Consider the following 25,828-nt stretch of genomic DNA (forward strand, 5'->3'; position numbering starts at 1 on the left):
AGATGAATGACTCAGCCATGCTAATCCACGGGAGAGATTTATGCAATCACTCTTCACACACGTAAACTTATCAATTTTCATATTAAAGATTATTTGGCCAACCCTCTACTGTTTCTGATGTGACAACTGTACAACAGATTGACTAGTTTACGAGCTGCCCGTAGATTAACACAGGGAAAATCCAGTAGGATTTTGAAGTGGAATGATGGGTAACTACATTCTAAGCACGAAATGAAGAGATTCTTCTGATAATTAACCCTGAATGAATAGAAAACTGGACGTGGCTGTATGGCCATCACAAGCTATCACAGTTCTGATGTTGAAAGACCATCATTTAAGAGCAACTCATCGCACAATCTCGGGTTGGCACAAATCTCTCCCTACTTCAGATAGGAGAATGCAGTTCAACCCGGGGAGTTGGGGGAGAGGGAAGGTGAGGACATGAAAAGGCTGGCACATCTCTGGCAAATGTGAAAGGGTGTTTCAATTCACTTTCCAATCTAAATCAAGCCAGTAAATAGTCCTGTTAAATCTTATCAGGATTAATCACAATAGGCACCACTTAGTACTAGCATTACTGTAACTTAGAGAAAGGATGCTATGCCCCAGGAACTTCACTCACAAGTCTTTACGTACATTTCAATTTCATTTTTATGGCCCTCTAAAACCACTGTAAGTATTAGCACTGTCATTTTACAAAATAAGGAAATTAAGACTTTCGAAGACCCTGTCTCTAGTGACAATTTCTCAACTGTATTGGACTGAATCATGTAAAATTGCCAGGATTCAACCATTCATGATCTGTAAAAATGGGGAGATTTCATTTGGTTCAAACCTACACAACTTAAAATAAGCTTAAAATAATTTCTGAAGTGTAATTCAACTTCGAAACCCTATGGTTTCAATATTCTAACTTGTTCTTTCATAAAACCAAAAGCCGTATACAGATTTTAAACTATGTATTTTCGTTGTTTAACATATCCTATAATCCTTCCACAGGGCTCCAGTGAGGAACTATCAAGTGGGGCCTAAGCCATATACAAGCAAACAAGTGGAACGAACGGAGTGGAGGAAATCGTGTAGACCGGTGGGTGGGTCTGGCTAAAATACCACTGAGTAAGAATCAGGGAGAGGATGAGACAGTAAAGGTCTCAGACAAGAAAACAGGTCAAAGAAACTGGCAACGAAAGAAGAGATTTAAGGAGACACTTCCCAACTGTGGCAATCTTACTGTGGCATTTCCCAAATGAAACAATATATAGCGGCTGCCAAAATGATCCCCAAACTCTCTGTCATTATTAGCGCTAGTGTCCATCTGAACACAGAGGATGTTCAACAAAACTCTGCATTGACTGAACAAGAAAGGCATTTAAAAGAAGAATCAAAGTATACCACATAAAACTTGTCAGAAACACAGCTGATCTGCTTTAAGGCCCTATATTCAGTCCTGATATCCTTATGCCAAGAGAAGTTATCTCAAAATAGTCCACAAAAGAAAAGAGAAAAACAAAATTCTGTGTGGCCTAGGACGGCGTGCAAACGGACATTTTAAGAAATCCTTTAGGACAGAAGGGGTAGTACAAAATACACTAGGAATCAACCTTGTGTAACTTGTAACCTTACACAAGGTAAAATGCTGAAAATATAAACACATCCAAGATGGGTTTCAGAAATTCCTAACTGAAACAAGCAATGTCTCTTGGGAGAAGCTGTCAATATTTTGAAGTGGATATATGGTCCACAGAGATTAAACAATGGATTAAATGAATAATCCTTCTGATTGCAATATTACTATACAAGTATAAACTTGATTATTAAAATTGTATTTATATCCATAATTGCCCTCTATTATTTCCTTTTTTAATTATTTTTTAATGTTTACTTATTTTTGAGACAGAGAGAGACAGAACCTGAGGGGAGGGGAAGAGAGAGAGAGGGAGACACAGAATGTGAAGCAGGCTCCAGGCTCTGAGCTGTCATCATACAGCCCAACACAGGGCTCGAACCCACGAACGGTAAGATCATGACCTGAGCCAAAGCTGGACGCCCAACTGACTGAGCCACTCAGGTGCCCCTCTATTATTTCTAAATGCCTCTAAAATGAAGAAAATGGCATTATGTATGTAGATGTGTATGTGTTATTCATATAAACTATTACAATCACTTGTTAAATACAAAGTCAGTATTATTCCATTTAATTCTCACCAACCATTTTTAAACAGTAAGAAGCATAGGTCTACAAGATACATCTTTAAGGAGCTCTGTAAAAGAGGTCAACTCATACACAGATACAGTAAAACCTTGATTTGTGAGCATAATTCGTTTCGGAAACATGTTGTGATCCAAAGCACTTGTATATCAAAGTGAATTTCCCAGTAAGAAATAATGGAAACTCAGATGATTCCTTCCACAGCCCAAAAATATTCGTATAAAAATGATTACAATACTGTAATATAATACAAAATAATCAAGAAAATACAAAATATAAAGAAAAATAAACAAACAGACCTGCACTTACCTTTGAAAACCTTCCTGGTGGGTGTGAGGAGGTAAGAGAGAGGAAGGTTACTGTGTAGGAGATCTTTCACTATCAATAATGGAATCACTGCTATCTATTGGCTCAATGGAATCGTTTTCTGCATGGGGGCCATTGTATATGCTTGGATGTTGACTACAGTATTTTATTAAAAAAACTCTTGTCAGGTATTGAATTGAATGTAACTGGCAATAAGGCAGCAGAGGGAAGGGTCTGTATCTGCAGGCAGCCTAACGTACAACGAAGCAAAGCATTCCTGAGGAGAAGCAAAGGACTGTCCATAGGTGTTTTAAAGTGACAAAACATACCCTAGTGCCAGTTGTGGGCACCTACCAATGTTCTGAAAAATCACTGATTTCTGCCAAACACTGTGGCCTAAGACTGAGCATCCAAGCATGCCAGATGATCACCCACAATCCCAGAGAGAGAGAGAGAGAGAGACAGAGACAGAGACAGAGAGAGAGAGAAGAACCATTGGCTCAATTCTGATCATGTGACATTCAGCATCGTGTACCAACCAGTATTTTAAGACATTGCTTGTTTATCAAGTTAAAATTTATTAGAAATGTTTGCTCATTTTGCCGAATACTCGCAAAACAAGTTACTTCCAATCCAAGATTTTACTGTACTTTAAAATACAGTGGCTCATGGGGCACATGCACTCCAATGTTTATAGCAGCGCTATAATCAATAGCCAAATTATGGAAAGAGCCCAAATATTCATCAAATGATGAATGGATAAAGAAGATGTAGAATACTGTTAGGTGACGAAAAAGAATGAAATCTTGCCATTTACAACAACATGGATGGAACCGGAGGGTATTATGCTAAGTGACATAAGTCATCAGAGAAAGACAGATACTTTATGATTTCACCCATGTGTGGAATTTGAGAAACTCAACAGATGAACATAGGGGAAGGGAAGGAAAAGTAAGATAAAAACAGAGAGGGAGGCAAACCATAAGAGACTCTTAAATACAGGGAGCAAACTGAGGGTTGCTGGAGGGGGTGGGTGGGGTGGGTTAAATGGGTGACGGGCATTAAGGAAGGCACTTTTCAGGATGAGCACTGGGTGTCACATGTAAGAGATGAATCACTAGGTTCTAGTCCTGAATCCAAGATTACACTGTATGTTAAAAATAAATTAATTAAAAAAATAAATTAAAATATAGTGTCTCAGACCCAGAGCTGCTCATCAGAGTCAGCTGCGGTGCTTTTTTTTAGGGGTACTCAGTCCTAGAATTTTTTTTAAGTTTTATTTATTTTGAGAGAGAGAGAGAGAGAGAGAGCGAGTGAGCAAGAGAGCGAGTGCACAAGTGGGGGAGGGGTAGAGAGAAGGAGAGAATGAATCCCAAGCAGCCTCCACACCATCAGCACGGAGCCCAATTTGGGGCTTAAGCTCACAAACTGAGTTCCTAACCTGAGCTGAGATCATGAGTCGGACGCTTAAACAACTGAGTCACCAAGGCACCCCACCCCCAGAATTTTTTATTAAGCACATATGGAGTAGGGTCTGGTAGTTGTGGGTATTGTTGTTGTTGTTTTTAAAGCCAGGAAGATGGCTTTCATGTGAACTTCAAATTGAGAACTACTGCTAAATGCCTTGGGACAGGTGATACAGTCAACCACCCTATTCATCAAACTTGTTCCTTGAATGATTTTACTGACTTTAATAAACAAGATCCAGCAAAATTAGGTAATCACACACATGCATGCTTTGAGTAACATCAGCTTTACTGAAACAATTTTATGGTATCTTAAGGAGATCTGTTTTAAAGGAAAAGATAAACATTTAGAAAGAAAAAACAAATTCATTAAGCTACAGTCAAACTGAGGTATTGTTACCTAACAGTTTGAGAGAGTAGCCTCATCTTGTCCACCTAAAAGTTCTCTAAAATTAGTTCAGATCATGTTTTTACTCTTTAAGAAACACTGGCAATTCTGTCGCCCAGACCCAGTTACAAACCACCAGCCTATAGGATGGTTTCTCAAGTCTGGTTCTTGAACTACTTGCATTACAAAGATCTTAGGTGCTTATTTATTTGTTTTTCTTCAGGAATTTTGTTTCATTTATTTATTTTTTTTTAAACATAATTTATTGTCAAATTGGCTTCCATACAACATCCAGTGTCTTGCGTACTTATTAAAAATACAAACTCTTCAGTCGCACCCTAGCCCTCCTAAAAAGAATCCTTTGGAGAGCATGAACGAATAATCTGAACTTTCTTATGTTTTGCGAATAATTATCAGACACCTTGACAACTGACACTGACTCTATACTTAAGGAGAATCTGGATTTTTAAGCCCCTGTCATGACTTAGAATACTGGTGTAACTGGAGAATTGTTAGATAGCCGGAACAGATGTCAGCTGTGTACCTACTCTTTTATGTGTAAGAGTTCAGAAGAGACACTAAAAAATGTCACGGGATACCGGCAATGATATTGAACTTCCAGTTTTCTTTCCCTTTAAGTTTTAGATTAAGTTTTACTAAATTTTCGATTTCAGTTGCAGAAAAAAGAATAATTTAGCTGCTGAAGTCCTAGCTCCCTGTCCTAGTAGTTCAAGGTGCTTTCTGACAGGAGACACAGCACAACAGAGTTGTGATAATAGAATCCTCTCCTCTTCTAAACGGGCAGGAGCAAGAATCTAAATGCTTCCTGTTGCTTCCATAATTTTTGCATGACCTTTGATAGATCACTCTTCCATTACCAGAGCCAAGTTACATAGGTTAAAAAAAAAAAAAAAAGTAAACTGCATAGGAAACAACCTGCTTTATTATCTTTGTCTATGAATTTCTGTGACATACTTAACAACTGTTCCCACAGCTTTGGAGAGAAACTAAAATTTCTGTAAAAATGACCTGATTTTCTTCTAAAATTAGAGTTCTTGAAAACCAGAATTGGGGAGGAATATGAGAAATATGGGTACACTATGCTGCATAACTCCCTCCATACTGAATACTTTCCCGGTTAAGTCAACGAAGCTGGTCTGGTGAAAACCAGCCTGTGCAGAATCTCCAGGTGGAAACAGCTCTCAGTAGAGCAGAGACTTCCATGCTGACTTCAAGGCATACGCTGTGTAACGTATCAATTTCAGCGTTTCATGAGAAGCCAGAAATCCGGTTGGTATGTAAAAGAAGTCTAACTTTGAAATGTGGGCAATTACCTTCACATCTTTAAAAATATAGTCCAGGTGAAATAAAACATGCTCCTATGCTACCTCTATGCATCTGGGTAACAGTTTATGACACCTAGTCTGAGGCTGACTTTCCTCAATATGATAAATATATGCTGAATCCTGTACACGATTTAACGTATATTTCTACGTAGACAAATACGTGGAGAACTTCAAGCTGGATACTGCTTGTCAAAACCCCCATCACTCTCTGTGCGTGTTAGCATTACCAGCTATCAGAATATTTTTCTCAATTTATTCGAACTACAAACAAAAACAAAATAGCATACCAGTTTCTCCCCATCTGTGCTCTCCCCACCATCCTGTTTCTCTGTATCTATGAGCTTGCATTTATATTTTTGTTTTTGGTTTTGGATTCCATATACCCGAGAGATCATATGGTATGTGTCTTTGTCTGACTTACTTCACCTAGCATAATACCCTCTAGGTCCACCCATACAGTCACAAATGGCAAGATTTCATTCTTTATATGGCTGAGTAATACTCCATTGTGTCTATACATCACAATTTCTTTGTCCACGTACCCATCGATGGACACTTAGGTTATTCCATACCTTGGCTATTGTAAATAGTGCTGCAAATGAACATGGGACACATACATCTTTTGAGTCAGTGTTTTCTTTTCTTATGATGATACCAAGAGGTGGAATTGCTGGATCATATGGTAGTTTTAGTTTTAGGGTTTTTTTTGAGCAATTTCCACCGTTTTCCAGTCGCTGTACCCATCTGTAATCCCGCTGAGAGTGCACAAGAATTCCCTTTTTCCATTTCCTTCACAACACCTGTTATTTCTTGTCTTTCTGATAACAGCCATTCTAGCAGGTGTGAATGTCTCATTGTGGCTTGATCTGTATGTTCGTGATGAGTAGTGACGTAGAACACCTTTTCATGTACCTGTTGGCATGTCTTCTTTGGAAATGTCTATTCAGATCTTCTGCTTATCTTTTAATCAAATTGTTTTTTCCTTTTGAACTATCTGAATTCTTAATATATTTTGGGTATCAATCCTTTGTCAAATATATGATTTCCAAATATTTTCTCCCATTCAGTAGGATGCCTTTTCATTTTGTTGATGGTTCCCTCTGCTGTGTGGAAGCTTCATATAGTTTCATGTAGTCCCACTTCTTTAGTTTTGCTTTAGCTTTTGGTGTCAGATTCCAAACATCATCACAAAGACCTATGTCAAGAAGATTACTACCTATTTTTTCTTCTAGGAGTTATATGGTTTCAGGTGCTATGTTCAGGTCTTTCAATCCATTTTGAGTTCATTTTTGTTTATGGTGTAAGACAGCAGTTCAGTTTCATTCTTTTGCATGTGACAGTCCAATTATCCCAACACCATTTAGAATAGACTATTGTTTCCCATTGTATATTCATGTTGAAATACTTTGTTGAAAACTAAACGACTATATATGCATGGGCTTATTTTTGGGATCTCTATTCCATTCCACTGATCTATGTGCCTGTTTTTATTCCAATACCATACTGTTTTGTTTACTATAGCTTTTTAATATGGGTTGAAATAAGAGTGTGGTGCCTCAGGTTTTGTTCTTTATTACGACTGCTTTGGCTATTCGAGGTCCTATGTGGTTCCATATAAATTTTAGGACTGTTTTTTCTAGTTTTATTAAAAAGGTCATTGGGGGGCGCCTGGGTGGCGCAGTCGGTTAAGCGTCCGACTTCAGCCAGGTCACGATCTCGTGGTCCGTGAGTTCGAGCCCCACATCAGGCTCTGGGCTGATGGCTCGGAGCCTGGAGCCTGTTTCTGATTCTGTGTCTCCTTCTCTCTCTGCCCCTCCCCCGTTCATGCTCTGTCTCTCTCTGTCCCAAAAATAAATTAAAAACGTTGAAAAAAAAATTTTTTTTTAAAATAAAAAAAAAAAGGTCATTGGAATTTTGATAGGAATCGAGTTGAATCTGTAGACTGATTTGGGTAGTATGAACATTTTAACAATACAAGTTCTTCTAAACTCTGAGCACAGAATAGTTTTCCATTTATTTGTGTCTTCTTCAATTTCTTTCCTTAACGTCCTGTAGTTTTCACTATACAGGTGTTTCATCTCCTTGGTTACATTTATTCCTAGAAATTTGTTAGTCCTTTTGATGCAATTGTAAATGAGATTTTCTTAATTTCTTTTTGATAATTCATTATTAGCCTACAGAAAAATAACATATTTTTGTTTTTTAATTTTATATTCATACTGAATTTGTTGATTTACAACTTTACTGAATTTGCTTATGAATTTTAATAGTTTTTTCATGAGTCTTTAGGGTTTTCTATAAATATTGTGCCCTGTGTAAATAGGGGAAATTTTACTTCTTCCTTTCCAATTTGGATACCTTTTATTTACTTTTCTTGCCTGACTACTATGGCTAGGAGTTCCAGTATTATGTTGAATAAAAGTGGTGAATAACTATCCTTGTCTTGTTCCTGATCTTAGAGGAAAAACTTCTCCCTTTTTTCATTGTTGGCTATGATGTTAGCTGTGGGCTTGTCATATATGACCTTTATTATATTGAAGTACAGTTCTTCTCTATGTGTTCTGTTGACAGTTTTTATCAGAAGTGGATATTGAATTATGTCAAATGCCTTATCTGTATCTATTGAGATGATTGTATGATTTTTATCCTTCTCTCTGTTAATACAGTGTATCATAATTTGTTGAACCATACTTGCATCCCTGGAAGAAATCCCACTTGATCATGGTACATGATCCTTTCTCTGTATTGTTGAGTTGGTTTGCTAATGTTCTGTTGAGGATTTTGCACCCATACTTATCAGGGATATTGGCCTGGAGTTTTCTTGTGACATCCTTGTCTGGGTTTGGTATCAGGGTAATTCTGGCCTTATAAAATGAGTTTGGAAGAATTCCTTCCCCTTCTATTTTTTGGAAGACTTTGAGAAAGACTGCCATTAATTCTTTGAATGTCTGGTAGACTTCACCAGTGGTGCCATCTGGCCCTGACCATTGTTTATTGGGAGGTGTTTGATTACTGATTCAATCTCCTTAATAGTAATTGGAATGTTCAGATATTCCATTTCACCAAGAGACAGTCTTGGTAGGTTGTGTTTCTAGGAATTCATCCATTTCTTTGAGGTTGTCCAATTTGTTAGCATATAACTATTTATAATAATTTCTTATGATCCTTTATATTTCTGCGGTATCAGTTGTAATATCTCTTTCATATCCTATTTTACTTATTTGAGTCCTCTCTTTTTTCTTCTTTCTGAGCCTAAAAGTTTGTCAATTTTGTTATCTTTTTAAAGAACCAGCTCGAAACATTGATCTTTTCTACTGTCTTTTCACTCTCTATTTCATTTATTTCTGCTCTAATCTTTGTCCCTTCCTTCCTTCTATTAACTTTGGTTTTGTTTGTTCTTTTTCTAGTTCCATTAGGTAAAGTGAGGTTGTTTGAGACTTGTCTCATGTCTTCAGGGAGGCATTTATCACTATGAACTCTCCTTTAGAATTGCTTTTGTCACATCCCCCAAATTTTGGTATGTTACACTTCCATGTTCATTTGTCTGAAAGTATTTCTTTTATTTAAGTCTTAAATTTATTAAGACTTGTTTTGTAGCCTAACATGTTATCTGTCTTGGAAAATGTTACACATCCACTAGAGAAAAATGTGTATTCTCTTCCTTATGGGTTTTAAATTTCTTTTTTAAATTAAATTTAATTTTTTAACGTTTATTTTTTGAGAGACTGAAAGAGACACAGCACGAGTGGGGGAGGGGCACAGTGAGGGGGTGACAGATTCCTAAGCAGGCTCCAAGCTCTGAGCTACCAGCAGAGCCTGAAGTGGGGCTCAAACGCATGAACTGTGAGATCATGACTTGAGCTGAAGTTGGATGGTTAACCGACTGAGTTACCCAGGCGCTTCTTAAATTTAATTTCTATACATTACAAAATTGTTAATTACCCAGAGGCAAAGATAATTTTCTATCACTGTCAGTAGAATCAGAGCGACATTAGTGTCACTCGATAAAGGTTTACTAAATTAATGAATAAAATAAATACCTGAAATAAAGAATACCTAATGATCAAAGCAAGAAACAGTTTGAAACAGAATACCGCACTCTAGAAACTAAATGGTTGCTTAATTTATGTTTGTTTTTAGGACACTGGAAAAAATATAACTTTCATGTGCAAAGAACAATTGGCAGCTACTTACATAACATTTTAGATTATGTGGCTAAAGATTTAGTCCCATAGGGATGCCCACATAGTGGAACAGTAAATACATAGAGAATATTTTAAGATACTATGACTACTATGTCTCAAAAGACATTGCAACATTGAGAATACCACAGCATTCTGAACAGCAATTTCTAAAGACTTAGCTATATAAAAGCCCTGTATGTTACCAAATGACATCAAGATATAATATGGTAGTTTTTAAACAATAAATAAAAAGTATTTTAAAAACCATCAAAAGAGGCTCTGACATGCAGGTTAAAACTAAGAGAAATAGCTGTATAAACTTCAAGAATATCAGGAGACTACCATCAAAGGTAACCAATGGAGCAAGCTCTTGTTTAATTGATAAGCTTAAATCTGAAATTAATAAACTATTTTGTTTAATTGCAAGTGAATCCCTACTTGGAAGCAATATAGTTTTACTTACATCAGTATCAAAAATAGGAATTCTTAGGTAACACTGTGGAACAAATGTGCTATGATAAAAACATACAAAGATTCTGATGCAAAGAGGGAAAAAAGAGGAAAGAAAAAACTGAAAAGTGAATTCATTAACGTGGTGAGCATTTTGCAATACGTATAAATATTGAATCATTATGTTATATACCTGAAACAAATATAATACTATAGGTCAATTATTGTCTCAATAAAATAATTTTTAAATAAAGAAAAAGTGGATCATTGACTCAGGTGATAAAACAATGTTTAGAAAAGCGACTGACTTCAACCATCTAGCCAGTTATGGTGGAGTAAAAGCAGAGTCCACACTGCTTTTCCCAATGAATGCAATAAAAACTCTGGATATAATACATGCAACAACTATCTGAGAATTCTCAAAAGTAAATGGTTGGAGGCAGACTTGAGAAGGAAATGAGAACTGAAAATACAAAAAAAAAAAAAATAGGCAGTGAGTTTCATGGGTTTTATTTTGCACTAGAAACTCCTATCGTGGACACAAAAACAGTGTAAATTCATGTCTGCTTACCAGGCACTCACAAAAAGTTATGAGAAGCTCTCTCATTCTGCTCCACCAAAGGGGAATGTGGACCTCAAGGAACCGGGGGGTGGGGGGGTGGGAGTTGGGGGAGGTAGAGAGGAGGAGTTTGAATACAAATGGGTAAAACAAGGGAGTCTGTGGGGAAGTGATATAACCTCTGAATCTTGATTGTTGTGGTAGTTATAAAAGCCCTATGCATTTGTCAAAACACACAGAGCTGAACAACAACCAGCAAAAAACAAACAAACAAACAAACAAACCAGGTTTGCCGTATGTAATATAAGCTATACGTTTCAAATACAGAAAGTTAAACTAGTAAGAAAACAGAAAACACCACAATGTGTTGTGCCTGCATACTATTCTAAGTGAAGGAAGTGTCCACATTTAAACAACTTTTTCCTACTATGTCTTCCTTTCCTCTGAGGAGCTGAATGAAACATGCCGAAATTAACCAGGTCATGGGAGATGCAGAGGAGACCAAGCCAAGAAAGCAGTAGTAGGATGTTGTAAGAACTTAGCAGACATGTGAGTTAGCTCACAACAATGCAGTTTCTATGTTGCGTCCAGTTCAGTGACCTGCCAGCTAAAAGAAAAGCAACAATAACAATCCTGTACCCCTGAGGGCTAGGCTATAGCCCTGCGTGGCCATCGTACCATTACTAGCACCATATATCAAAGGATCTGGGAGAGGTCATGCCCACCCGTGCCGCAGGTAACAGGGACACAGCCTAATCCCAGGTGTGGAACTTGAAATGGCCTCTGCACTGATTCCAGCCCGCCTTGGCCTTGTCCAGGAGCCCCTGCAGCTAAACCCGCCAAACTTGGTCCTTCTGTGGATTCAGAAAGAGCCCTGTAACTGGGCTCCAGTCACTCCCAGCTGCTGACTGCAAGCAGTCCTGCTGGCACAAGAACCAGGCAGGAAACATTCCTGTCTGCAGACTGAAATCATAAATCAAGTATTTTTTTCTGACTCCAATGGTAAAGAACTAGAAATTGATAACAGGAGGAAAACTGGAAAATTCACAAATATGCATAAACTAAACAGCAGTCTTCTGAATAACAAAGAGAGCAAAGAAGAAATCAAAAGGGAAGACAGAAAGTATCTTGAGTCAAAAACAAAATCACAACATACCAAAGTTTTTGGGATGCAACAAAACCAGTTCCAAGAGGGTAGTTTATGCAATAAGTGCCTACATTAAGAATGAAGAAAGGCGAGGTGTCTGGGTGGCTCAGGGAGTTAAGGGCTTGACTCTTGATTTCAGCTCAGGTCATGACCTCATGCGTGGTGGGTCTAAGACCCTGTGTGGGCTCTATGCTGACACTGCACAGCCTGCTTGGGATTCTCTGTCTCCCTCTTTCTCTACCCCTCCCCTGCTCGCGTGTGCATGTACTCTCTCTCCATCTCCCTCTCAAAAATAAACATAAAAAAAAAAAGAGAATAAAGAAAGGCATGCCTGAGTGGCTTAGTTGGTGGAGCATCCAACTCTTGATTGGTCATGATCCCAGGGTCATGAGATCGACTACTGAGTTGGGCTTCATGCTGAGCATGGAGCCTGCTTAAGAGTCTCTCTCCCTCCTTCTGCCCCTCTCCCAGACTTGTGCGCTCTCTCTCTCTCTCTCTTAAGTAAAAAAAAAGCCTGAAAATACACAACTTAACTTTACATGACAAGAATTAAAGAAAGAGCAAACTAAGCCCAAAGATAGCAGTAGGAAATAATACAGATTAGAGCAAAAATAAATGCAATAGAAACTAGAAACGTAGTAGAAAAAAAAAATCAATGAAAGTAGGAGTTTTTTTTGAAAAATATAAACAGATGGATAAATGTGTAGCTAAACTAACCAAGAAAGAGAAAGAAGACTCAGGTAAGCAGAATTATAAAAGAAGCAGGAGACATTACGACTGGTACCAGAGAAACACAAATTATCATAAAAGGCTGCTATGAGCAATTAAATGAAAACAAACTGGATAACCTGGATGAAATGGATAAATTCCTAGAAACACACAGCCTACCAAGACTGAGTCATGAAGTAATGGAAAATGTGAACAGACCAATCATGACTAAGAAGTTGAAGCAGTAACCAAAATCTCTCAAAAAAGAAGAGCCTACGATCAGACAGTTTCACCGGTAACTTCTACCAAATAGTTACAGAAAACAATCCTCAAATTCTTCCAAAAAACTCAAGAGGGAACACTTCCAAACTCATTTTACTAGGCCAGCATTACACTGATAGCAAAGTCAGATAAGGACACTTCAAGAAAAGAAAATCACAGGCTAATATCTCTGATGAACACGGATTCAAAAATCTCAATAAAACTCTAGCAAACCAAATTCAACAGTACATTAAGAAGATCATATGCTATAATCAAGTGGGATTTATCCCCGGGGGATCCAATGTTGGTTCAATATACCCAGGTTAATAAGTGTGATATACTACTTAAATTGAATGAAGGATAAAAAAGCATATGATCCTCAAAATAGATGCAGGAAAAACATTTCACAAAATTCAACACCCTTTATGACAATAATTCTCAAAAGATTATGTAAAGAACGAATATAACTCAATATAATAAAGGCCACATATGACAAGCCAATAGCTAACATCATATTCAACAGTGAAAGATTAAACGTTTTTCTTTTAAGATCAGGAACAAGACAAGGATGCCCATTCTTAGCACTTTTTTTTCAACACAATATTGGAAGCCTACCCAGAAAAATTAGGCAAGATAAAGGAATTAAAAGTATCCAAAATAGAAAAGAAGATATATAACTGTCTGTTTGCAGATGACATGATATTATATATAGAAAATATAAAGAATCCACACACAAAAAACCATTAAAACCAAAATACTCAGGAAAGTTGCAGAATACAAAGTCAACATACAAAAATCAGTTACATTTCTGTACACGAGCAATGAGCTATCTGAAAGAGAAATAAAGAAAAGAACTGAATTTACAATAGCATCAAAAAGAATAAAATACTTAAACTTAACCAATGAGGTAAAATGTCACTACACTGAAAACCGTACGATTTGATAAAAGCAATTAAAGACAACACAAAAAATGTAAAGATATCTTGTGCTCATGGATCGAAAAATTAACATTGTTAAATGTTCATATTACTCAAAGCCATTTGTAGACTCAATGTAATCCCTATCAAATTCCAATGGTATTTTAAACAGAAATAGAAAAACCAATGCTAAAATTTATACAGAACCACAAAAGACACTGAATAACTAAAGCAATCTTGAGAAAAGGAGAAGAAAGCACCACAGGCTGATTTTGAACTATACTGCAAAGCTACAGTAAATCCATATGGTATTGGCATAAAAACAGACACACAGATGAATGAAATAGAATTAAGATGCCAGAAATATCCCTATGTATACACAGTGGACTAAAATTAAGGGAGATGAGAATACTAAATGGAGAAAACACAGTAACAACGGTAGTGGAGGGGTGCCTGGGTGGCTCAGTTGGTTAAGTGTCTGACTCTTTATATCAGCTCAGGTCATGATCTCAGGGTTCGTGAGTTCGAGCCCCACGTCAGGCTCCATGCTGGCAGTGTGGAGCCTGCTTGGGATTCTCTCTCTCTCTGCCTTTCCCCTGCTCTCTCTCTCAAAATAAATAAACAAACTTAAAAAAAAATTAATTAAAAAAATAAATAAATGGTATTAGAAAACTGGACATTACATGCAAATGAATGACACTGGACCCGTATCTTACACCACTTACAAAAATTAACTCCTAATGGAATAAAGAATTAAATGTAAGACCTGAAACCATACAACTCTTAGAAGACAACTGATGTAAAAATCTCCTTGACACTGATCTGGGCAATGATGTTTTGGATATGACACCAGCACAAGTAAGAAGTAAATAACCGAGAGTACATCAAATTAAAAAGCTGTCGCATAGCAAAAGTAACAATCAAAATGAAAAGGCAACCTATGGGATGGGAGAAAACATTTGCTAACCCTATATCTGATAGTGGTGAATATCCAAAATATGCAGGGTTATCATACAACTCCAGAGGAAGGGGGTAAGGAGGCTTCAATTCTGGAGGCCTTCAGTTCTAGCACCTAATAAGCTCATAACTTGGACAAGTCATTTCTCTATATTTGGCCATTCCACTTGGAAAAAAAAAAACCCTCTCTGTTGTTTTCACTGAGATTTAAAGGTTATCAAATAAAACATGAACACGAACGTATGGGTAAACTTAAAAATTCGGAAAGGACCTGAGCAGACATTTTTTCCAAAGAAGATACACAAATGGCCAACAGGTATACGAAAAGCTGCTCGAGATTTCTTATCATCAGAGAAACGCAAATCAAAATCACCATGAGGTATGACCTCATCCCTGTGAGAATGACTGTTATCAACAAGACACTACAAGTGCTGGCGAAGATGTGGAGAAAAGCAATCCTTTGTGCGCTGTTGGCAGGAAAGTAAATTGATACAGCCACTATGGAAAACGGTATGGAAGTTCCTCAAGAAAATTAAACTGCCACCAGAGCCATCAGTCCTACTTCTGGGGGTATATCCAAAAGAAAGAAAATCTTTGAAAAGACATCCGCACCACGGTGCAACTGCAGCATTATTTACAATAGCCAAAGCACAGTAATCATCCAAATGTGGATCATGAATAAACGGATAAAGAAAGCGTGGTTTTGTACGTGTGTGTGTGTGTGTGTGTGTGTGTGTGTACATGCAACTGGACTATTATTCGGCCACACAAAAAAAAAAACCCCTCCACGATTCCTGCCATCTGCAACAACATAAAACAAACCTTGACAGCATTCAGCTTGGGACATAAGTCAGACAGAGAATGACATATACTGAATAATCTCATTATATGCAAAATCTAAAAAAATAATAATAATAATAGAAAAATACGAAAATCCCCTGAACTCATAGAGAGTAGTCTGAGGGCTTCCAGGGACTGAGGGGTGGAAGCAATGGGAGAATGTGGTCAAAGGGTATGAACTCCCAGTTACATGATATATCAGTTCTGAGGGCCTACTGGACAGCACGGTGAATATAGTTAACGATATTGTATTGTATACTAGAAAGTTGCTAAGAGTGTAGATATTAAATGTTCTCATTATTCATGCAAAAATGTCAAATATGTGAGTTAGTGGATGTGTTAACTAACCTTAATGTGGTAATCATTGCACAATATAAACATAGCAAATCATCTTATTGTCCACCTTAAACCTATACAATGCTACATGTCAATTATATCTCAATAAACACAGAAGAAAAGAATTAAAGAAAAAACTAGTCTTAGGAGTTAAATGTACAGAGAATTACAAAACAGGGCATAAAACACAGACACACATCGACAGACACGTAATTTATAATGGCTACAAATATACAATGGTTAAAAAAAAACAACTAACTTTTAAAAACCATTTCTCTATTATTCTTTTCATCTGAAGAACTCACTCTAATGCACGCCTCAATATGGCAAAGGGGAAAAAAGCAAGATCTTTCTCTAGCAAGGTATCTCATTCAACTTTACATTTTGTGAGATTAGGACAGGGTCAATCTCACAAATACAGATCAAAATTATTATTTAAATAATATGTGGATAAGGAAAAGTAAGCATATACTCTAATAAGAAGTTCCTTCAAGTAAAAACATAAGCAAACTCTTGTTTATAGTACTATAATGACCATCATCAAATAACTTCTATATGCAACTTGGAGCTTCTAGATTTAAAATGTAAGAACAATATAAAAATGTGTCCATAGTTCAAAAGGGGCATCATAGCCCAATAGGATGCATTTTCAAATAGTATAATAGAAAATACTATGACTGAAATGAAATATCTATCAAATGGACTAAACAGTAGATTAAAGGGTACAGAAGGACCAGTGAACTTAAAGACAAATCAATAGAAACTACGAAGTCAAACAGTAACAACTAAGCAGAGGGGGAAAACTGTTTGAAGAAAAATTTAGAGGCTCTCAGAGATTTGTGAAATAATAACAAATGGTCCAGGACACATGTGATTGAAACTGAAGGATGAAAAACACACACACAAAATAATGGCAAAAAACTTTTGCAAATTAGTGGAAAACATTAGTTACCGGATCCAACAACATAAAGCAAACTTGCAAGCAAGATAATCATGAAGAAAGTCAGTCCTTCAGACATCAAACTTCTAAAATCCAGTAATAAAGAATTCTGAAACCAGCCAGAGAATGACAACATGTCAAATACAGGGGAACGGATGAATATCAGAAACTAATGTATGTTGAGAAACACTGGAGGGGCACAACTGCTAAAAGATTAGCAACTAGAGTTCCACATACAAAAAAGATACGCTTCAAAAAAAAATGTGAAAAAAGGTATGTTCAGATGAAGAAACTGAAGAGAACTCATCACCAGCATGCCTTTACTATAAAAGATGTTAGAGTTTTCAGGCTGTAGGAAATGGTTTAAATGGCAACTCAGACCTGTAAGAACAAATGAGGAGCATGGTAAATGGTAAATATGTGGGTAATTGTAAAAGATTACATCTTATTTGCTTTAAAAGACAGGACTCTTGGGGCGCTTGGGTGGCTCAGTTGGTTGAGCGACCGACTTCAGCTCAGGTCATGATCTCACGGTTTGTGAGTTCGAGCCCCGAGTTGGGCTCTGTGCTGACAGCTCAGAGCCTGGAGCCTGCTTCTGATTCTGTGTCTCCCTCTCTCTCTGCCCCTAACCCACTCATGCTCTGTCTCTGTCTCTCTGTGAAAAATAAATAAACATTAAAAAAAAAAAAGAGAGACAGGACTCTATTTTTTTTTAAATTTTAAAAAATGTTTATTTATTTTGGAGAAAGAGACAGACAAAGAGAGAGAGAGAGAGAGAGAGAGAGAGAGAGAGAGAGAGAATGTGAGCGGAGAAGGGGTAGACAGAAAGATGGAGACACAGAACCTGAAGCTGGCTCCAGGTTCTCAGCTGTCAGCACAGAGCCCGACGCAGGGCTCCAACTCATGCACCCCTAAAAAACAGGACTCTTTAAAGCTACAACACTGCGATGTGAAGACAATAGCATGTATAGATTTAATATACTAAATAGTAAATATCTGGTCATTTTTTTAAAGATAGAAGGACACATGGAGACACAGGGAAAAAGGAGAGGAGACCATGTGAATATGGAGTCAGATTAGCCAACTGAAAATTCTATATCCAGTACTTTAAAACTTGTGCCATTTCCTTTTAGTCTCTGTGTTTTCTAATTAAAATTTTGCATTCAAGTCATTCTTCCTCTATGGTAATAAATCTAGGTGATTTTTTTTAAAACTTTTTTTAATGTTTATTTATTTTGAGAGAGAGAGAGAGAGAGAGAGAGCGAGAGAGCGCACAGAGCCCGACTCAGGACTCGATCCCACAAACCGTGAGATCATGACTTCAGCCGAAATCAAGAGCTGTACGCTTAACTGGCTGAGCCACCCAGGTGTTTCTAAATCTGGGTGCGTTTAGGATTTACATTATGTTTTTTGTATTCAGCAGTTTAACATGCATTTCTTTGGGTTTACTGTATTTGGAGTTGGCTTAGCTCTTTGAATCTGTAGACCTATGTATTTCAATTTCAGATGTTTTCAGCTATTATGTAATTATAAAGTCCATTTGCAGTAGCAACAAAAATCAAATACGTAGGAATAAATATAGTAAGAAATATGTGTAGCCTATAGAAGAAAAATGTTAAAACACTCATGAAAGACACAAAAGTGGTTTTGAAAAAAATGCAGACATTCCCTATTCTCAGATTGAGTGAACATACTTAAAATGCAGCTCTCTCTAAATTGATTAATAAATTCGGGCAATCTCAATGAAAATACCAAAAAGCTACTTTATGGAGCTAGAAAATCTAATATTAACATTCATATACAAAAATAAACATACAAGAATAATCAGGAACACACAGAAAAATGACAAGGAGAATTTGGTTGTAACAATCTTTAAAATATACCATAAAACCTATGTAATTTAAATTTTTAGAAAATTTTTATTTATTTTTGAGACAGAGAGAGACAGAGCATGAACAGGGGAAGGGCAGAGAGAGAGGGAGACACAGAATCTGAAGCAGGCTCCAGGCTCTGAGCTGTCAGCACAGAGTCCAACGTGGGGCTCAAACTCCTGGACTGTGAGTTCATGACCTGAGCTGAAGTCGGATGCTTAACCGGCTGAGCCACCCAGGGGTCCCAAAAACCTGTATAATTTAAAATGTATTATCACACGCATAGAAAAATAAGGCACTGATAATAAAGATAAAATCATAAATAGATCCCAAATATGCTTACTTAGTATATGACAAAGGGGGTATTTCAAATCATTAGGGGAAGTATGGATGGTATAACTGGGTAGTCCTTGGAAGAAAGATAAAATGAGATCTGTATCTCACATGATAACAAGAATAAACTACAAATGGATTAAGGATCTAAATGTTAAAAATGAAGCCATGCAAGTATCAGAAGGTAACATGGGTGAATTCTTCTCCAAATTCAATATAAAGTAAGTCTTTCTAACCATGTTTCAAAAGCCTAAGATAATAAAAGGTTGATATATTTGGCTCACTTAAAATAAAAATATTTGTAGGTCAAAAAAATCCCATAGAAACAAAGTCAAAAGATAACACACAGTGGAAGAATATATTTGTATCATATACCACAAAGGATTGATATCTCTAATATATATGGGACATAGGATCAAAAACCTGATGGGAAAAGGGGAAAAGGACATGAAAGTGTTCCTAAAGGCCAATACTCTAACAACTTGAGCAATAAAAATAATGATATTATTGTATAATGATTCTAAGAATAAAACTTAAATATACATTAGTCCATACAAATATACATTAAAAATTGAATAAATAAATGGTGATGAAGGATAAGTATTCCTTTAAGAATAACTGCAATTAAAAAATATAAAAGGAAACAAGCAAATAGAAAACCACTATTAGGTAAATACCACAGTCATAACTGTCTCAGACAAGATCCACGGATGAATGTTCAAACAAATAGGCACGAATTTTTAGAGAAGGAAAATATTTGTAGAGTCACAAAATACCTCCCCCAAGATAATTATTTACAACAAAAAGAAATAACTTGTAACTTCGTTATAGCGGGGAAATTCAGTATATATACCCTCAGCCAATTTACCAAGGTTAAGATCACAAATAAGACATCAACAACATGAACCCCAACAATACGACGCATTGAAAAGGACTCATCACTCCCGTGGTATTCTTGGCAAAAATGCATAGCCACATTCTAATCATACGAAAACATCAGACAGGTTGAAAAAAGGAGAGGATTCTACAAAACAACTGTCTAGTAAGTTTAAAAAGGTGTCAAGGCCATGAGACAAGGAAAGACGAAGGAGCTATCCTAGAAAGGGGACGACTACAAAGACAGGATAGCAAAGTACAACGTGTTATCCCGGACTGGCTCCTGGAACAGGGAAGGAGCATTACCAAGAGAACTGATGAAAACGAAATAAGGTCAGTAATTTCATTAAAGGTATTACAGCAACGTTATTTCCTGTTTTTGATAATAGTACTGTGGTTACATAAGATGTTAACGAAAGAAAGATGAAAGGTCTCTCAGAATTCTACGCACTATTTGCGCAGTTCTTCTGTAAGTCTGAAGTGCAATATGGAAAAGTTTTGAAAAAACAATTCAGCGTTACCAGGGGTCAGGGAGTAGGTGAAAGGACTGACTATACCCAGGGGCACAAGAGAACATTTTTGGATGATAAAAAAAAAAACGTTCTATATCATGCTGTGTTTGGAGTCACATGACAGTATTCAGTTGTCAAAACTGAATTATGCACGTGGATTGGTGAAATTTGGTTTTATGTAAATTACACCTGACTCCAGCAGACAAGAAAAGAATTCCAAATGGAAGTATCATCTTTTTAAAAAAAAAAAAAAAAAAAAAAAAAAAAGGTTGGCTTGCAATCCCAACAGAAGCAGCTAGGAGCAGAATGGAGAAATACCAAATAATATTATATACGCTCTTACCAGATTAATTAACTGTGTGTGCACCACATCTTCTACCAAAACTGCTGTTTCATGAAGAGGCCTCCTAGCATCACCTAAAGAAAACCTGCAAAAAAAAAAAAAAAAAAAAAAAAAAGAGATTAAGCATACCAATACTAAGTAAGGACTGTAAAACTAAGAAAATACAGAAGTGAAAGATATTTATTATAATAATGTTAATAAAGTACAAATTGTTCTATCAAACAACAGAGTGGATGTGCAATGTTCTATCGACAAAGAACTGCATTTCTCCCATACAAGCTACAACTTGTAAAATGCAGTATTATCTATGATTTCTTGATTTGTGTAGGATATTGGAAGATATTAACCACTACTTCATAATACTGGCAACCAGAAAATCATGTTACTATATCCAAAGTACTAATACAGTAACATAGTAACAGCTATTTAGAAAAATTATAAAAGCAGGTAATGGAATTAGGCAAGTAATGTAATTAAAATGCAAGTTGCTTAGAAAAATGTATATAAATGCCATGATATATTATTTCTAATTATACATAAGCAGATTATCAAGAATGGGTTACTGATCTTAAAAGTCCTTTTCTCAACTTTCATATGGTGGGCCAGATATGCAGAGAATCCCTTCCCGGTGAAGAACATTTGAAAAGGCACAATACTGTGTTAATGACTTTAACCAGCAGTGTAGGAGATAAAACAGAATGCTGGCAAGATGATAAAATACAGTTCCACTGGGAGAGCCCTGGAGCCAAAGTTTATTCTGAAAGCAACTAATGTCATAATGGCCCATAATCTGGATTTCATTTAATACAGTATTCAAAAAATAGGAAAGAATGCTGGGACCCCAAGCAAGGCAGGAGGTCAGTTTGAGGGACCTAATATGAAGTTGGTGATATCTCGTATGTGTGAACTAAGCAAATACCTACTCCACAGAAGGCATTTTGCCTATCTCACCTGAGGCTATGAGTAAAAGAACAAAAAATGGAGTGCTGGCATGAGGAGAGATAAATGGAATAGAATAGAGAGCCCAGAAGTAAAACCTTACATTTTATACAACTGATTTTCAGTAAGGGTGCCAGGAACACCCAATTTGGAAAGGACAGTCTTTTCAACAACTGATGCAGGGAAACAAGATCTCTACACGGAAACAATGACGTTGGATTCTTACCTTGTACCATAAATAAAAATAAACTTGAAATAGGTCAAAGACCTAAATTAAAAAGCTAGAATTACAAAACTCTTAAACCAGGGGGCAATCTTCATGACCTTGGATTTGGCAAGGGTTTCATAACTATGACACCAAAATAACAGGCAACAAAAGAAAAAATAAATATATTGGAATTCATCACAATTACAAACCATCAAAGGACAAGACAGGGAAAAGACCACCCAGAGAATGGGAAAAAATATTTGAAAATCATAGATCAAATAACCAGAATATATTTTAAAAACTCCTATAACACAACAATAGAGAAAAAAAGAATCCCAGTGTTAAAAATAGGCGAGAGACTTGAATCAATATGTCTCTAACGTAAACATACGTATAGCCAATAACCAGTGAAAAGATCCTCAGTATCATTAGTCATTAGAGAAAAATGCAAATTAAAATCACACTGAGAAGCTACCTGACACCCAGAAGGGCATTTCTACCATCAACCCAACAGAAAGTGTTGGCTAGGTTATAGAGAAACTGAAAACGTACATTGCTGGAGGGAAGGCAAAATAGTACAGCCACTGTGGAAAAGAGTTGCGTGGTTTCAGAAAACATTAAGCACAGGATTTGCATATGAATGCTAATTGAATAAGCCAGACAAAAAAGGACAACCATTGTATGTTGCCACCTGTACGGGTCATCTGGAAGAAGAAAATTCATAGAAACAGAAAGAATAGAAGACACAGGGGGACTGGAGAGTATTTGCTTAATGTGTGGAGAGTTTCTGTCTGGGATGATAAAAACTTCTGTACAATAAACAGTGATGACGGTAGCACAACACTGTGAATGTATTTAAAACTTAAAAATAGTTAAAGTGGTAAATTTTATGTTTTATATTTTATCACAGTGATTAATATGGATGAAAAATAATAAAGAGTGGAGAGATGCAACCATAAATGTAATTAGCGATTCGAACAGATCTGAGGAAATTACCCATAATACATCATGGATAATAACAGAATATCATGATCAGTATCACGCCAAATAGGTTGATACTGAGGTGAAATGGATAAATTCCACTCCCCCCCCCAAAAAAAAATACAAATGGCCAAAGTGACTCAAGAAGAAATAAAAAACCTGAATAGTTTTATAAATGTGAAAGAAATAGAATCGGCAGTAAAAAAATCCAAACCTAAGCAAAACCAAAACAAACAAAAACATAACAGCCTTACCATTGTACCAAACACGCAAAGAATCAATTATTTTAATTTGGTACAACTTTTCAAGAGAACAGAGTAAGACAAATACTCCCTAACTCATTTATTGAGGCTAATATACCCTGGGTATCAAAACTAGAAAAAAAAAATGAAAGAAAATAAAATTACACATAAATTTTACTCATGTACATAAACAGAAAATAAATAAATGAAAGGCATGAATAACACAAAAGGTGGAATGAGAGGGAATTCACTTTCTCTACTGCTCTGCACCTATGACCTCATGAGAGCTCCATATGATCGGTCAGCAGGAAAAAAGAAGACTCGGGTCCTGGTTTACAAGTCCCGCATGATATACAGGCATCTCCCAGAATTGAACTGTAGTTCCGTAGCACTGCAGTCCCATGGTGAAACTTCCCTGAAAGACAGTGGTGAAGGGAAATCCTCCCAATCAGAAAACCATTCAACCGTGCGCCTAGTTGTTCCTTTGATTTGAAAGGACAAATTATATACTGATTCATGGGCTATGGCCAATGGTTGGCTAAATAAATGGGAAAGGACATGGAAGGAACATGATTAGAAAATTCATGAGAAGGAAATTTGGCAAAGAGGCAAGTAGATAAGATTTCTCTGAACAAGAAAAAAAGTGAAGATATCGGAGTCCCATGAGAATACTCATGGGCAACCTCAGCAAAGGAGAATTTTAATGATCAATGGATACTATCAGCCTTTTGCCCCAGTCACCCTGTCATCATTCAATGGGCCCATGAACCCAGTGGCCATGGTGGGAGGGGTGGAGGATACGCAGGACCCAGTAACATGGATTTCCACTAACCAGTGCCATCGTTGTTACAACCCCTGCTGAGTGCCTATCTGTTGGCAGCAAAATCAACACTGAGTTTCCAAAATGGCACCACTCCCCAAGGTGACCAGTCATTTCCCTTGCAACACGTTGATTATATCAGACCACTTCCATCACGAAAATGAAAGGGTATGGTTCTTACTAGAATAGACATTTCCTCTGAATATGGATTTGCTGTCCCTACACGCAATGCCACTGCCAAAACTACCATCTGTGGACGAACAGAATACCTGTCTGTTGTCATGGTATTCCATACAGCATTGTTCGTGACCAAAAAACTCACTTCACAGCAAAAGCAGTGGCGCACTGGGCCCATGCTCATACAGTTCACTACTCTGAACATGTTCCCCACCATCATGAAGTAGCTGGTTTGACAGAATGGTGGAATGGCCTTTTGAAGATCCAGTTACAGTGCCAGCTACGTGACAATATCTTGTAGAGCTGGGGCCAGGGTCTCCAGAACATTTATATATCCTGTGAATCAACATCCCATATATGGTGCTGTTTTCACCCACAAACTGGACTCACAAATCCAGGAATCAAGGGGTGGAATGGTAGTGGCAGCACTCATTATCACCCCTGAAGACCCACTAGCAAAATTTTGCTTCTAGTTCCCATGACCTTATGATTTGCTGGCCTACAAGTCTTCTGGAGAGGGAGGAATGCTTTCACATTTATTCCACTGACACAACAATTATTCCATTGAAATAAGACTTAAGACTGCCATTCAGTCACTTCAGATTGCTCATGCTTCTGAATCAACAAGCAAAGAGGGAGTTACTGTGCTGGCTGGGGTGAGTGATGTTGACTACCAAGTGGAGACTGGACTGGTCTGCCACAGTGGAGGTAAGGACATGTCTGGAGTACAGGAGATCCCTTAAGCCACCTCTTAGTGTTACCATGCCCTGTGATTAAAGTCAATGGAAAACTACAGCAACCCAATCCAGGAAAGACTATTAATGGCCCAGATCCTTTGGGAATGAAGGTTTGGGTCATTCCACCAGACAAAAAGCCACAACCAGCTGAGGCGGTAGCTGAAGGCTAAGGGAATACAGAAGGGGTAGTGGCAAAAAGGTAGTTACTAATACCAACTATCCACATGACCAGTGACAAAAGCAAGTGTTGCAATCATCATGAATATGTCCTCCTTATTTTGTTATGAATATGTTTGTGTGTGTGTGTGTGTGTGTGTGTGTGTGTGTGTGTGGTAAATATTGTTGTTTCTCTCCCTCTCTTATTCCCTTATCATGTAACATAAAATGTATTGAATTAATAGCATAATATTTATTAATTTTACATCACAGAATTTAAGTTAGGGATATTAAGAAGAAGTGTAAACATCACTTAAGGACTTAACCTCATCTTCTGGGAAACGGGTAATGCATTTTCAGTTGTACACTGGATAATCGTATGACGTTAGGCAAAATTATGACCTTGTTACTGCCTTTATTTGGAGATTAAGAATAGTTTAAAGAGATGTAAATGGGTGCCGAGTGGACATGGGTGATGGTTAATTTTATGCCTTAACCTTATTGGGCTGTGGGGTGCCCAAGTATTTGATTAAGCATTAACCTGGGGGTGCAGAGCCCAAGTATTTGATTATGCATTAACCTGGGGGTGCCTGGGTGGCTCAGTTGGTTAAACATCCAA

The 25,828-nt window shown here is 37.1% G+C and overlaps 1 protein-coding gene across 4 annotated transcripts in view; it reads right to left on the minus strand.

Moving 5' to 3' along the window:
- The window catches only part of SUPT3H (SPT3 homolog, SAGA and STAGA complex component), a 536,625-nt gene that overhangs the window by 231,466 nt on the left and 279,331 nt on the right, over positions 1 to 25,828 (minus strand). For all 4 annotated transcript variants that reach the window (XM_042938952.1, XM_042938951.1, XM_042938949.1 and 1 more), the window contains exon 3: positions 20,950 to 21,034. In XM_042938952.1, coding sequence (XP_042794886.1) covers positions 20,950 to 21,034 — 85 coding nt within the window. The remainder of the gene's footprint in view (positions 1 to 20,949; positions 21,035 to 25,828) is intronic.

The sequence above is a fragment of the Panthera leo genome, chromosome B2 (assembly GCF_018350215.1).
Source record: "Panthera leo isolate Ple1 chromosome B2, P.leo_Ple1_pat1.1, whole genome shotgun sequence".
Taxonomy (NCBI): domain Eukaryota; kingdom Metazoa; phylum Chordata; class Mammalia; order Carnivora; family Felidae; genus Panthera; species Panthera leo.